The sequence below is a fragment of the Sphaerodactylus townsendi genome, linkage group LG08 (genome assembly GCF_021028975.2).
Source record: "Sphaerodactylus townsendi isolate TG3544 linkage group LG08, MPM_Stown_v2.3, whole genome shotgun sequence".
In the NCBI taxonomy this organism is placed as follows: domain Eukaryota; kingdom Metazoa; phylum Chordata; class Lepidosauria; order Squamata; family Sphaerodactylidae; genus Sphaerodactylus; species Sphaerodactylus townsendi.
The window spans coordinates 53831255-53843512 of record NC_059432.1 but is presented as its reverse complement, the minus strand read 5'-3'; the positions used below and the strand labels follow the sequence as shown (position 1 = coordinate 53843512).

Below are 12258 nucleotides of genomic sequence, written 5' to 3'. Positions count from 1 at the left end.
GAAGTGCTTATTTTTTTACGGTTCAGATAAAAAGTGACACCTGATAATGTGACTGCAACATCTTTCTATAAGTCCACACTTGCTTGGGTTTGGTTATCAGCGGTCCTGGGTTTGTTTCTAACAGAACTGTTTCCCGACATATTGAGAAGTGGACTGATTATAAAGTATTATAGATTTCCAAATCTAGCATGGAATAAATAATACTACTAGTTAGGAAAAAATACACAGTGAGCTGAAACATAAATTTTCAGTTCATAGATGCTTTTAAGTTAAACAAAATGCTCCTGGAGACCTGCTGCTGAAACAGGTATGTTTCATCAAATATGTTAAGCATAATGGGGTGCAAATTATGTAGTATGGCACACCTAATGTGGAAGGAGAAGGGGCACCATAGATCAATTTAAGATAACATCTACTGCTGGAAGGCAAGCAAGGAGTTGGCCAGGAATGACTTTATGTACATCTGGAATTCAGTGCATAATATAACATGGCTTTTGTGCTGGACCAAGATGGTACATACAGTCTCTGACTGTCTGAAAATGCCACATTTAGCCACCCAAAAATGGACCTGGTGGAAGATCAACTGTTCATGCAGCCTCCTTCCACCTGTCCAGCAATATTAGCCAATAGGGCTTCCACAACTCCTTACCGAGTGCATGATTTCAAATTAATCTTCAGTTTTATTGAGGTAACAACCCCCACATTGTGCTTCGGCTCCCATTTTTGAAGGTACCTATGCACCACCTTTGGTGTTACAATGAATCTGTCAATTACTGTGTTTTAAGTTTTCAGCTAGAAACTACCACTTTGTGTTCATCATTCCAGAAGGAGGCAGATGCAACCTAACACTGGCTCCACCCAAATAATTCTTGCATTCTAGACCACTGCTTTCAGAAAACCAGCCTATCCAAAGTACACACAATGAAACCATACAAACAACCAGAACAACATGAAGACAGAAGGACAAAAAATGTACATGTCACAGATAAGTCTTAAGTGGATAAGTCACAGGTAGTCAGAAGTTTGAAGATGACCATATACCACCACAGTTCTCACCGTAAATGATGCCGACCAGTGATCTGACAGCATTATTCCTATTACCTGCTACTTAACAATCTAAGACTTATCTGCAACAATACCTACGCCTAACCTGCGATTGCACTGCATGTGAGAGCATCATAGCCTTACTTGGGTTGAGACTGGATACACTAGGAGCAGCTGCATTCTCCTTTACTTGCCTGAGATTCACCTACTTGCTTATATGAACAGCTTAGTCAAACATTTTTTGAGTCTGCATGTACCAGGTCTTGGCAGGGTTCCTTATTTATGTACTTTATTCTGTTTGCCAGGGGCTTGCATATGTAATAATATTTTTGTCTTCTTGTCTTTGTGTCATTCTGGTTTTCTGTATGGTTTGTATGTTTGGTGTGAACTTTTATTCACTTATGGGGGTCCTTACAGATTAATTAGAGCATGTTTATATGCACTTACATAGTGTGTAGTAGTTCTGTTTGGTCTTTCTGCATGAGTGGAAACTGACCAGAGTGGGTGAAGCCATTTAGAATGAACCAGTGCACACAAAAATAAGTAGCCAAATTTTTCCCCAGTTATATTTCTTTCACAACTTGACCTTCTTCCTCAAAGAGCACCTGTGGCACTTCAGAAGACTAAAGCAAATAACTTCGCAGGTTAGATAAATTAAGTCTAGGATCAAATATTTTCTGCTGTTTAAATCATCTCCAGCTCCTATTAAATGTTAACACCTTCTCCACCTCAAGCAGTTTTTATGAAAAGTAATTAATTTGGCTTGTATGAAAACTCAAACCTCATTAATATCCTTCCCCTTTGGTTTTCTGCATGAAGGAACAGACTAGTTAAAACATTTTTCACTGACAGCAGCAGAACACCACGTATTTCTTCCATCCTTGCTTATAAAATACATTTGCATTCTTCCCCATCATCAGACAGTGGACCAAAGAAAGGTTCTGCATTCCCTATTTTCACTCACATGATGGTACCTTTTAACAGCAAAGCCTCAACTGGCTGCCTTTAAGACAACAAATCTGGATAACTCTTTCAGTACCTTGAGAACACATTAAACATACATCTTTAAAAACACACAGCAGTATAGTGGTCTGACAAAGCATGCAACTGAATAAGGCAGGCATCGTACCAACAATGCTGAAAACAGAAAGACCATTTCAAATGAAATGTTAATGCAGAGGGGTGTGGAGAGAAAAGAATCCCTGGTTTAGAAACAGTTTCTGTTTCAAGTTCTCCACAATGACTGATTGCAACGCAATTTACCCAGCTGGCCAGAGCGACGGGTAGCCTCAAACTCATTAGGAAGATACATCACTGGTTTGATCAAACCTGCTTTGTCCAGAAGAAGAAAGAATGTCACCAGAACCGTGTAGAAAAGAGACAAGGCTGTAATGGGGACTTGCATAATAGTTTATCAGTGTAAAAAATTACCACCATGCTGTTATGACTATTAGAATGAATTACCCAACAACAGCCTAATTACTTACATGTTTAACATGCTGTTATCTTGGAGCTAGAAATCAATAGCAGAATGGCAGGAACAGACATTTTAATTGTAAAAGTGATATCTTCATAGATACCCCAATGAAGTTAAAATGTCCCAAACTACAAGAAGATTTTCCAGTATTAGAATACACTGCACTAGGAGGCCGCTTTATTGGAATTATGTGTTGTTAAGAATTCTGAAGGGTTTCACACAAGGGTCCTGACACCCCTTCAGCTAAAGCAAACCTGATGTTAGGGACGATTAGTACCCCCCTCCCCCAAACCGCTTCATGTATCATGATCCCATGTACAAAGCACTCAGATTTTAAAGCAACTGAAACTAGGAAACAAAGCTTCCTCTGGACTAATATTATTTCTTATAAGTTTTTTTTTAATTAGGCTTTTTAAAACCCTATCTCCTTATCTCAAAGTTCCAAGGCAAGAGGTAACTCAAAAAAAAGGCCATGTGTAAAAACTAGGTAGCTAAAAATGCAAATAAACCAAATTCCAGTCGATAAAAAGATGACTAACAGCATGTCCTTAAATGCTCCTAAAAGGTCCTGGCAGTTGGATTTTGCCTCTACACAAAGAGATCCTGGAGCTAGAATGGCATGGCTGCCCCAGATCTAATCAATCTTATCCTCAAGTTACACCTGCTAGACAGGAAGAGATTGTTCTTTAGGGAGAATAGTCTTTTCCTTTGCTAGTGGAGCCCAACACTGCAACAGAAGAAAATTTTACTCCCAACACAGACTGTTTCCTGTGATAAGCTCCCACTGGTACAATCTTTCTTACACCATTAGAAGTTTGTTGACATAAGGTACAACAAGTAAGTGGAGTAACGGTATGTTCAAAGAGGAGAAGAGTTTAGGATGAATACTAAGTTTACTCAAGAATCATCACTAGCACCAAACACAGAGGACACAGATAGCTAGGGCAAATACTTTCCAGGAATCTCAACTGCACTTCTGCAACTGAGACTGCAAACATAAGGTATTTCTAATAAATAAGACCGGGAGCGGGAGTACCGGTAAGTGTTTCCAACCAGGACTGCCAAACAGTTTTTGCCTTTAAAATGAGACTGCCCAAGTCTGTAAAAACAATCAACCTCTCAGTGCCAGAGAGCAGCCTTTCCCCAATCTAGACAAACTGTGTACCGTCTTAACAATCCTTCTTTACTCTGCTGTTCTCGAGATGTTTCCAGCACAGTGAACAGAAGATAAGGATGTAAGGTACAGAAAAGGAGCTGACTGATTGATGTAGGTTAGCTTTCACAATACAGTGGGGAACACAAACTCTTTGTTAGGGAATCTTGAACAGGTCACTCCGTTTGTATGCCATCCCCCTTGCATGTTTAGAGCTTGGACAAATGGAGCAGGTGAACTGTCACAACAGACAGCATTCCAGTTCCTCTGTGGGATACACGAACACTATGTTGCTGGCACCATTATCTTCCTCAACAGATTAAATCTCAAAAAGGAGATCCCAAGGAGATTTCCTGTTAGACAAAAAGAATATGGGCTGGAGTTAGAGAATGGAAGAGAACTTCAGCAGAGGAACCCATTATCATTTGTAGTCAACCATGAATCCCTCCATAGGTACTGTCTGCTCCTGCATTTCACTTTAGTCATTACATTGCAAGTTCTAGATGAAACTGAAAACGCTGATCCAGTTTTCAGACTCTGGAGATGAGTTCCCCTGGAGAAAGTGGATGTTTTAGAAGACGGACTCCATGGCATTGTACCCCACTGAGGAGAGGGTGTAGATTCAGGGGCCAAGATGTTGTTATTTAGGACAGGCATCTTCAGTTGTAAGCCCAGATAAACATTTTGGTCCTAAAACCCCTAAAGAACTGATTTAAATCCCAAGAGTCCTGATGTTCACTGGGAGTGGACCTGTCTTCTGTCTACTCCTGCTATTGTGATGTCAGAGAACAGTTGTGCTGAGTAGAATGTTTCCACTGAGTAGAACAGATGTGCTGAGTAGAATATTTGTGTTCTGGCCGTGCTGCCTTCTCTCCCTGCCCCTGCATCTAAAATCATTGTTACTGACTGACCCAGAGACCATTCAACCATCTCTCTGAGGAAGGACTCAAGAATCATTCTGATTTCTCACTGAGATATTACATAGATCTTGTAGTTGAGACCTGTAATCTTCCTGTCAGGATCTTCTTGACTCTTCAATGCCCATGTGTCTTTCTCCTTTGGAAACTTTAACTGATAAGTGTTTGTAGAGTTACTGTTTCCACAGCAAGACTTGAAGTGTTTATTTTTCCAAGGAAAGCTAAGGATTCACAATGCATGCCTTCTTTTTTTCTGAACTGTACAGCTGGCCAGGTGTTGTTATTGGAATAACATTCCTTACTTCCGTATCTGGCCCTGGCTATCTGAATCCACTATTCTTTGTCAGGCAAAAACAGGCAGGCTCAAAATCATTTATTGAGCACTCTGGATTTTGTTACGCAAGTGCTGCTTTTACTGTTGCAATGCTAAAGAGATCTGCTTTGCGATTGTTCCACAAATAACTACAGGTTGCTCAGTTGTCCCTTGTGTGTGCAGCACATGGGTATATATTGGTATATTGGGGTGAGCAACATCACTGCTTTGCATTCTTTGATATCATCCATGCATGGGTAACATGGGGACATAATCAGCCTTATGATTGGTGGGTTATGGTAGGGGTACCAGGAAGCAATGAGAATGTTGCTCCATATGGTTTTGTTTCCATAATTATGGATGTGGCACTGCTCTATGATTTGTTGAGCATAAGACAGACTGTATTATTAGCCATGGCATTGCAGTTACATAACAAAGCATGTTCATAGATTGTGTGCCTGGGTGTGTGAGCAGAGGCGTACTGGGGGTAAATGGCGCCCAGAGACAAATTGTCTCTGGGATGCCCCCCCAGGCTCCGTCCCCCACTGCCGGTGCCCTCAACCCCGCCCATGTCACCAGTCGGGGGGGGAGGAAGGGAGGGGGGAGTCCAGGGTGGGGTTGAGGGCGCTTGGAAGTCCTGCTGCCTCGTCGTTTTTGCATGCCTCGACTGACACGAACGGGGTCAAGGCACGTGAAAACGACAAGGCAGCAGGACTTCCTGGTCACGTGGGGGGCCGATTTTGCGCCCCCCATGTGACCAGAAGAGTGGCGCCCGGGGACAAGGGGTACCCCTTGTCCCTAGGTAGATACGCCACTGTGTGTGAGACTGACTAAATATTATGCATGTGTTGTGTGTTAGACTAGCTGAAAACACTGACTATTACTGAAGACACTCTCATGTGAGCAGACCAAAATAAACTAGATACTAAATATATAGGAAGCCATTTCTCAACTCAAGTCCTCAAGCTACTTGGGGGACTTTTTTAGTGCATACTACTTAAAACATCAGGGAGCTATTACAGATCCTGGAGCACTGGACCATAAGAGAAAGAATAAAAGATGTGCATCAAACAGATGGGGCCTCTTTCCTAACTTAAAGTGCTAATTGCAGGAACCCACAGAAAAACACACAGTACGCCAAAATTTAAAATGAGATTTTGAATCAAGAAAAGCAGTAATTGACCATGTTTTTTAAAGCACCAGGGAAGATTTATTTTGAAAACGGTGTTAAATTTTTAAAAATGGGTATACTTCTCTATCAAATATCTCAAAATGATTTCATTGTGTTGAAAAATATTGAGAGGAAATTATTGGCTTGCAACCATTTTTGGACCCTTTAATTCCACATTATTTCACACATACTGTAGAGAAAGTGCTGACTAGCCATGTCTCAACATGGGTCAGGATTTTGGGCTACACACACGACTCAGAAGGCAAAAAATTGAAAAAAATACTTTTTAAGGTTTATTGAGTACAACACATGCTCAATAAACAAAATAACGTTTGCTATATTCACCTACAGGCAGTTGAATGAGGACAAGCAACATCAGAAAATTAGCTAAAGCTTAAAATAACAACATAAAACATTGGTAGCGAAGCTTTCAAAGCAAAAAGCAAGCAAAGTGAAAGACAAAAAGTATTGCTGATAAGCACTGGCCGGCAGAGTCTAACAACTTCGAAATGTCTAAGATAGCAGTAAGGGAAAAAAAAATTAAGCTCAGAGAAGTTGACAGAGTAATGAGGATGAGAATGTTTCTTTGCATATTAAAGAGCAATTTTACAAAGCTACTGGTGGCATAAGCATTCCTCTTTCCTTTCTCTTTGATGGAAAATCAGTGCGCTTGTTCATAACATCAGTCCTAGTATTTGTTTTGTGTTACATATCACGGGGTACTACCTTAACTAAAGGATAGGAAGGCCTGCCTTTGAGCATCTACAGAACCAAATTCTAAAATTCTGCTGAACCTTCCTTGCTGTCCCTCCTCTCTTTGATTTTCTCTTTGATCAAAACAGAATTCATTAGAAAAATACTCCAAATTTAAAAAAAAGAGGGGGGAAATAGATGTCTGAATTTCTGTTAACCCTATAACCCTGTTAACCCTATAACCAGGACTTTTAGATCCATGCCTGCTAGCTAAAGATACACAGAACACTGATGTATGCATCAGCAATATATAATTGCCCATTTTCTTTGATGTCAGCAATCACTTAACATATAATATCACACATCCTAATCCTTGCATACATAATGAAACCATATTAGACACATATATTATGGATTGTGATGCAAAGTAATGCCAACCACTATGCTGTAGAAAATGATAGTGTTGCTACTACAGATTCAAGTGATAAGCACCTCTACAGAGTGAAAATATATTTGTAAAGCACCAATAATGAACACAAAGTCTCGGAGTATGTGCAGCGACCTTTACAACTCACCACTGAAGAACCACACACAACACGGCCACATTTACCTGGGATCGACACATGGTTCCTATCCTTTACTACCATTTGGTAAGTGGGACACATAGCTTCAAGCAGGGCTGTTACCAACAGTCAAAATATGTTGTTATTTGGGTATGTCTGTTTTGTCAATTATTTAGTTCATTATTACCCTTTACCACCATGAAGGTAGATAACACTAGAATTTCTGCCGAAGATGTCTTTGGCGTTCTCTGATCAGAAGATGTAGCATTAGTTTAATTCTCCCATGCCTTGAGGTTTTTAGAAAATAAAATGCTGCTTTAGTGACAAGGACAAAATCCTAAATAATCCATGTACATTTTGTGATAAGCATCAAAATCTATAATTTACCAAGGTGTCTCCAAAATATAACATTTGTGCGTATGATTACAATTACATTCTTCAAGTTGTAAAATTGTAATTTTTAACTAAACAATTAAGTACAACTCATCCGAACAAGACAGAACCAGGCATATACTGCAAGAACAGAGGTGCCTTGCTAGATCAAGCCAGTGGGGCTATCTACTTCAGCCCCCTGTTTTACCCAGCAGCCAACGAGCTGTCTTGAAAGACCAACAAATAGGGCACAGAAGTCAACATCTTTCCTTGATATTGCCTCCTGGCACTGAGATTCAGAGGTTCACTGTCTGTGAATATAAATGTTCTCTTTAGTCCTCATGGCTAGTAATCCCTGATAGGGCTATCCTCTGCAAACATGTCTGATATCCTTTTAAAGTTATCTATACTAATGGACATGAGGAAATGTGCAACAAGAACTTATGAGGCACTGAGAAGCTGCCACTTAGTCATCCTGCTGAATAACAGTCATATGGAGGCAATGTTCTCAATGAAGATGTTGGCTACTACCTGAAATAGTAAACAGAATTTTCAGTTGCTCCATCCCATTCAGTTGTCCTGGCTATCTGTTATTTTTCTAAGTGTCCTCTGTGCTTGGTGCCAGTGATGATTCTTGAGCAAGCTTAGTATTCCTCCTACACTGAATTTGATCAGTTGTACTTTCCTTCCCTTTCCCTTTTGTCTTGTGAAGAGGTTGAATTTTACTTGAAATGCAAACAGATGTAATAAAGCACAGCTGCTTAGCCACAATCAGTTCCAGTGAGCTCTAGGTTGGCTCTTTACTCCCTCTATTTTTCTCACTTCAAGGCAGAGGTGATGAAGATAAAGTTTATGAATTGCCATAAACAACATTCTTCAGCATGAGAAGAGACCATATGAGAAAATATTGCTTCAATGTTTCTATAGTATGTGTTATGTTCTCCAGATGTAAGAATCACATTTACAAATCCTACATATAAAAAAACAAAATACCTCTTCTTAGCATAATGCATAAATTGGCTGTCCTTGTCATTTTATTTGTTCTTACTTACAATTAAAAAAACTCAACTAGAATCCTGGAGAATGGGAACTATTTTCATAATAAATAAAAGGCATAACACAAATTAAAGCAACTTCAGTTCTTTAATTGTTTTGCTACACATTTTTCCTGCTGAGGAAAGAATAATCACCACGAACAATGGACATACAGGGTGGAATGGTGCTGACTGGACCAGCAAAACAGTTGTTGCCAAACGTCTTTCTAGTAGGGCATACAGCTAGCTATTGACTAGTGTAGCCCAATTGTTTCACTGTACTTTCTAGAACTGGCCCAGGATCAGGCATCATCTGGAGGCAATAGAGGCCATGTAAAAATAGCACAAACACAATAATCACAGAACTCAGTGTTTTTGGATTCTGATGCTATCATTAAATGTAACATAAAATTACAAGCAAACCAGACAGTTTAAATGTATAAGATACAAGGATGTAGAAGCACAAGAGCTGAAAAAATTAAGGCCGAATGACATAGTCTATTCTAGCTAGCTAGCCCTCATTTTTGCATACCTAAGTAGGTAGATGAAAAAAAAACTATTAAAAATTCTTTTCCACATTTCCTGGTTGGTGTTTGTGGATTACACACATAAACATACGTTATGTATGGTGGTTCTACATTTTCTCTTTTCCAGTTTTAGGATATTATTTCACAAAGGGGGGGGGTGGAATGGAAACACCCTGTTGTACTTCTAGATGCGAACTTTCTCAGTTATCCACCTCAGGTGACACCCTCAGGTAACAACAGGTACAATCAAACTAGTAATTGATTAACAGGACCTTGTGGATCAAGAGGCCACCCATAGAGGATGCTAAGCACAATTCTGCCCAAGAAACATTTTCTTCTATTCAAGGACTGAACTAAAATGTGTGTGAACAAGGCGGCCCTGTCTGTGGAAGACTTGGGAACTACTGCTATAGAGGGCAAATCCTACAATAAATTTCAGATGGGGGAAAAACCCTGAAAGCACAAATAGCTTCAGGTTCTTGTTCCCAGAGCTGACATTACAGCTAGTTAATACTATTCTGAGAGGAGCACAGCTGTCACGAAGACCAATGATGTACCGAGTACTGCCCTCATTACTTTCTGTTTGCAGAGCAGCCACACCCGTTCTCCCTGGTGCCTCTGCAATAAAATAGATGGAATGAATATGCCATCAGCATGAACAGTGTGGCAAACACTGAGATTAAAAGTTCTAGGTATCTAGTTGCTACAGCTATAGCATATGAAATCAAGCTGCAAATATGAAGGCCAAGAGTTCTCATTTGACAGTAATGGATCTCTAGCTCTGCAACATTACAGAAGACATCTAACATTGAGCATATAGAATGCATTGTAGCCAGATAACACATGCAGTTGTTTTCAGACACAAACAGTGAAAGAGCTTATTTCAATCCTGCAGAATTCTACTTTAAGTCAGACAGATCATTGTGTACCCACTGAAGAAGGTATTTCTTACTTAGGCCTGTCAACAGTAGACAAATGCAGATCATCTCAATAATTTAAAGTATCTGTGCAGATGTGAATGAGGAGAAGGGGCAGTTTCCAGCCCTCAAGAAGAACCCACATTCGAACATCCTCATTGTTATATACTACTTATCTTTTTTAATGAACCATCTGTAACGTTTCATTAACAGTGGCACCTTTTGTGTTAAAACAGATCAGAGCAACAGCCTCTCACAATGTAACTGCAAGGGGAGAAATGCTGGAACAGGCACTCACTTTCCCTAGATTATCCCCCTCTTCTTCGCAATTCTCGCTTCAGTATTCTTCAAGCAAATCAGAAATAGGCCTCCGGCAAACACAAGATGGGAAAGCACTAATGTACATTTCTCCCTCCCCACACACATTTTTTTAAAAAACAATAAAGGATGTACTGCAGCTTTAAATATCTTGGTGCATCAACCTCTGGAATTTTTCCATCCATAGAGCTGCAAAATGGTACCAAGAGGGGTGGGGTGGGAAGAAAAAAAATCTCTGCACCTCACCCTTATTCTAGGAAAATAAACCGGCTAACCCAACCCACCCCGATCCTCGCACCCACCACAGGGAGCGCTGGATCGGGGTGGGGATTGAAACCTCTTCGCCAGGCTTCCCTCCCCAGCGACAGCAGGATCAAAGGAAACCCACAGGGAAGTTTCGGCACGTTGCTGTGGCCACTTGCCCGGGAGGGGGGCGAAGACGTGCGCGTAACTACCGGTGCACACGATGCAAGACGCCGAACAAGGAGTTGGGCTCCTCCCTGGCTGGCCGTCTGCGGATCCCCCCACCTAGGCGGCCAGTCTCACTCACCTCTCGCCGACATGGCTCAAGCGGAGGCGAGCGCACGAACCGAGCAGCAAGGCAGGCGCGGCGCGGACGCGGCGCAGCAGCATCTCCCCATGTGCCGCCGGGATTAAGCTCCGGAGGGCGGTACCTGTCTGCGGCTCGTCCAGGAGCGGCGAGGCGAGGCGAGGGACCGCCGCGGGGAATCACAACAGCCGGCCGCCGCAGCCAATGCGGGCAGCGAGCGGCCGGCGCTGGGCGGGGTCTCCTTTGCCCTGCCTGGCGCTGCAGCACCAGCAGACTCTGGCTCCCCACCGACTTAGTCGCCTCAGCAATGCGCCCCGGGGCCTCGTAGGGACAAGGAGCCGGAGAAGAACTATTTGCATCCGCGGCTGTCTGTGCAAACCTGGAGGCCAGCCCCTGCTCGCCAGGGCCGCGCCTCTTCAAGCTGCTCTCTATGCCACGTTTGCCTGGTAGAGTGCATTCGAGCACAGTGTGCAAGTTGCCAGGTTCCGCACAAGTCCGGTCCCTTGCAGATAAATTGCGCGATAAGGAGCTGGGTGGATCCAGATATTTGCTTAATTGTGTGGGATCAGGACGCAACTCCCAGGGACTTCATGAGATTTCTTTCCATTTTCTTTGCTAAAGGTTAGTGCGCTGAGGAATTCTGTGCAACTGGAAAAGCTGCATACCATGCGCGAAGGTATTCTGCTGTGAGGCCGATAAAGGGAATAGGAATGACCTTTGTCATCCTATATACAGCATTAAAAAAAATCTGGAAGCTGGGTTGAGAGGGCCAGCCAGGTCTAAAAGGACTGTGTTACTACCACTATGGAGTTTCAGCAAGAAAAAGAATGTCAGCTACTTAAGGGGTAGTGCAATTTGGGACATTTAGGAATATGAACATAGAAAATGTTCCTGATAGTCCCTCCCTTTGTGTTTGTGAGCCTCTGGATTGCAGGCCTGGGGACAGTTGTGGCCCACTGAGCTGAATGAAACCCATCAGTGATATCAGGGCCTTCAATAAACCTCATATTCTTGTTGCCTTCTGAGAAGTTCAAAACAGGTTGTCAAAGCCCTGGTCATGGCTGGTGGGGCTGCATTTGATTTGTGGGCTGCCACATGTTAATATCTGAGACCGCAAATTTCTGAGAATTAATATCTGAGACCCCAAATTTCAGCACTACTTCCTCACAAGGGCACATCCAGATGAGTAAAGGTCCATTTTGGCTGTGG

At 41.9% G+C, this 12258-nt stretch overlaps 1 protein-coding gene across 1 annotated transcript in view; it reads right to left on the bottom strand.

Moving 5' to 3' along the window:
• The window catches only part of ABLIM1 (actin binding LIM protein 1), a 230724-nt gene extending 219389 nt beyond the window's left edge, over positions 1-11335 (bottom strand). Inside the window, exon 1 of the mRNA XM_048505966.1 lies at positions 11050-11335. Within this exon, the coding sequence (XP_048361923.1) occupies positions 11050-11062 (13 nt within the window). The 5' untranslated portion in view covers positions 11063-11335. The remainder of the gene's footprint in view (positions 1-11049) is intronic.
• Positions 11336-12258: the final 923 nt, after the last annotated feature.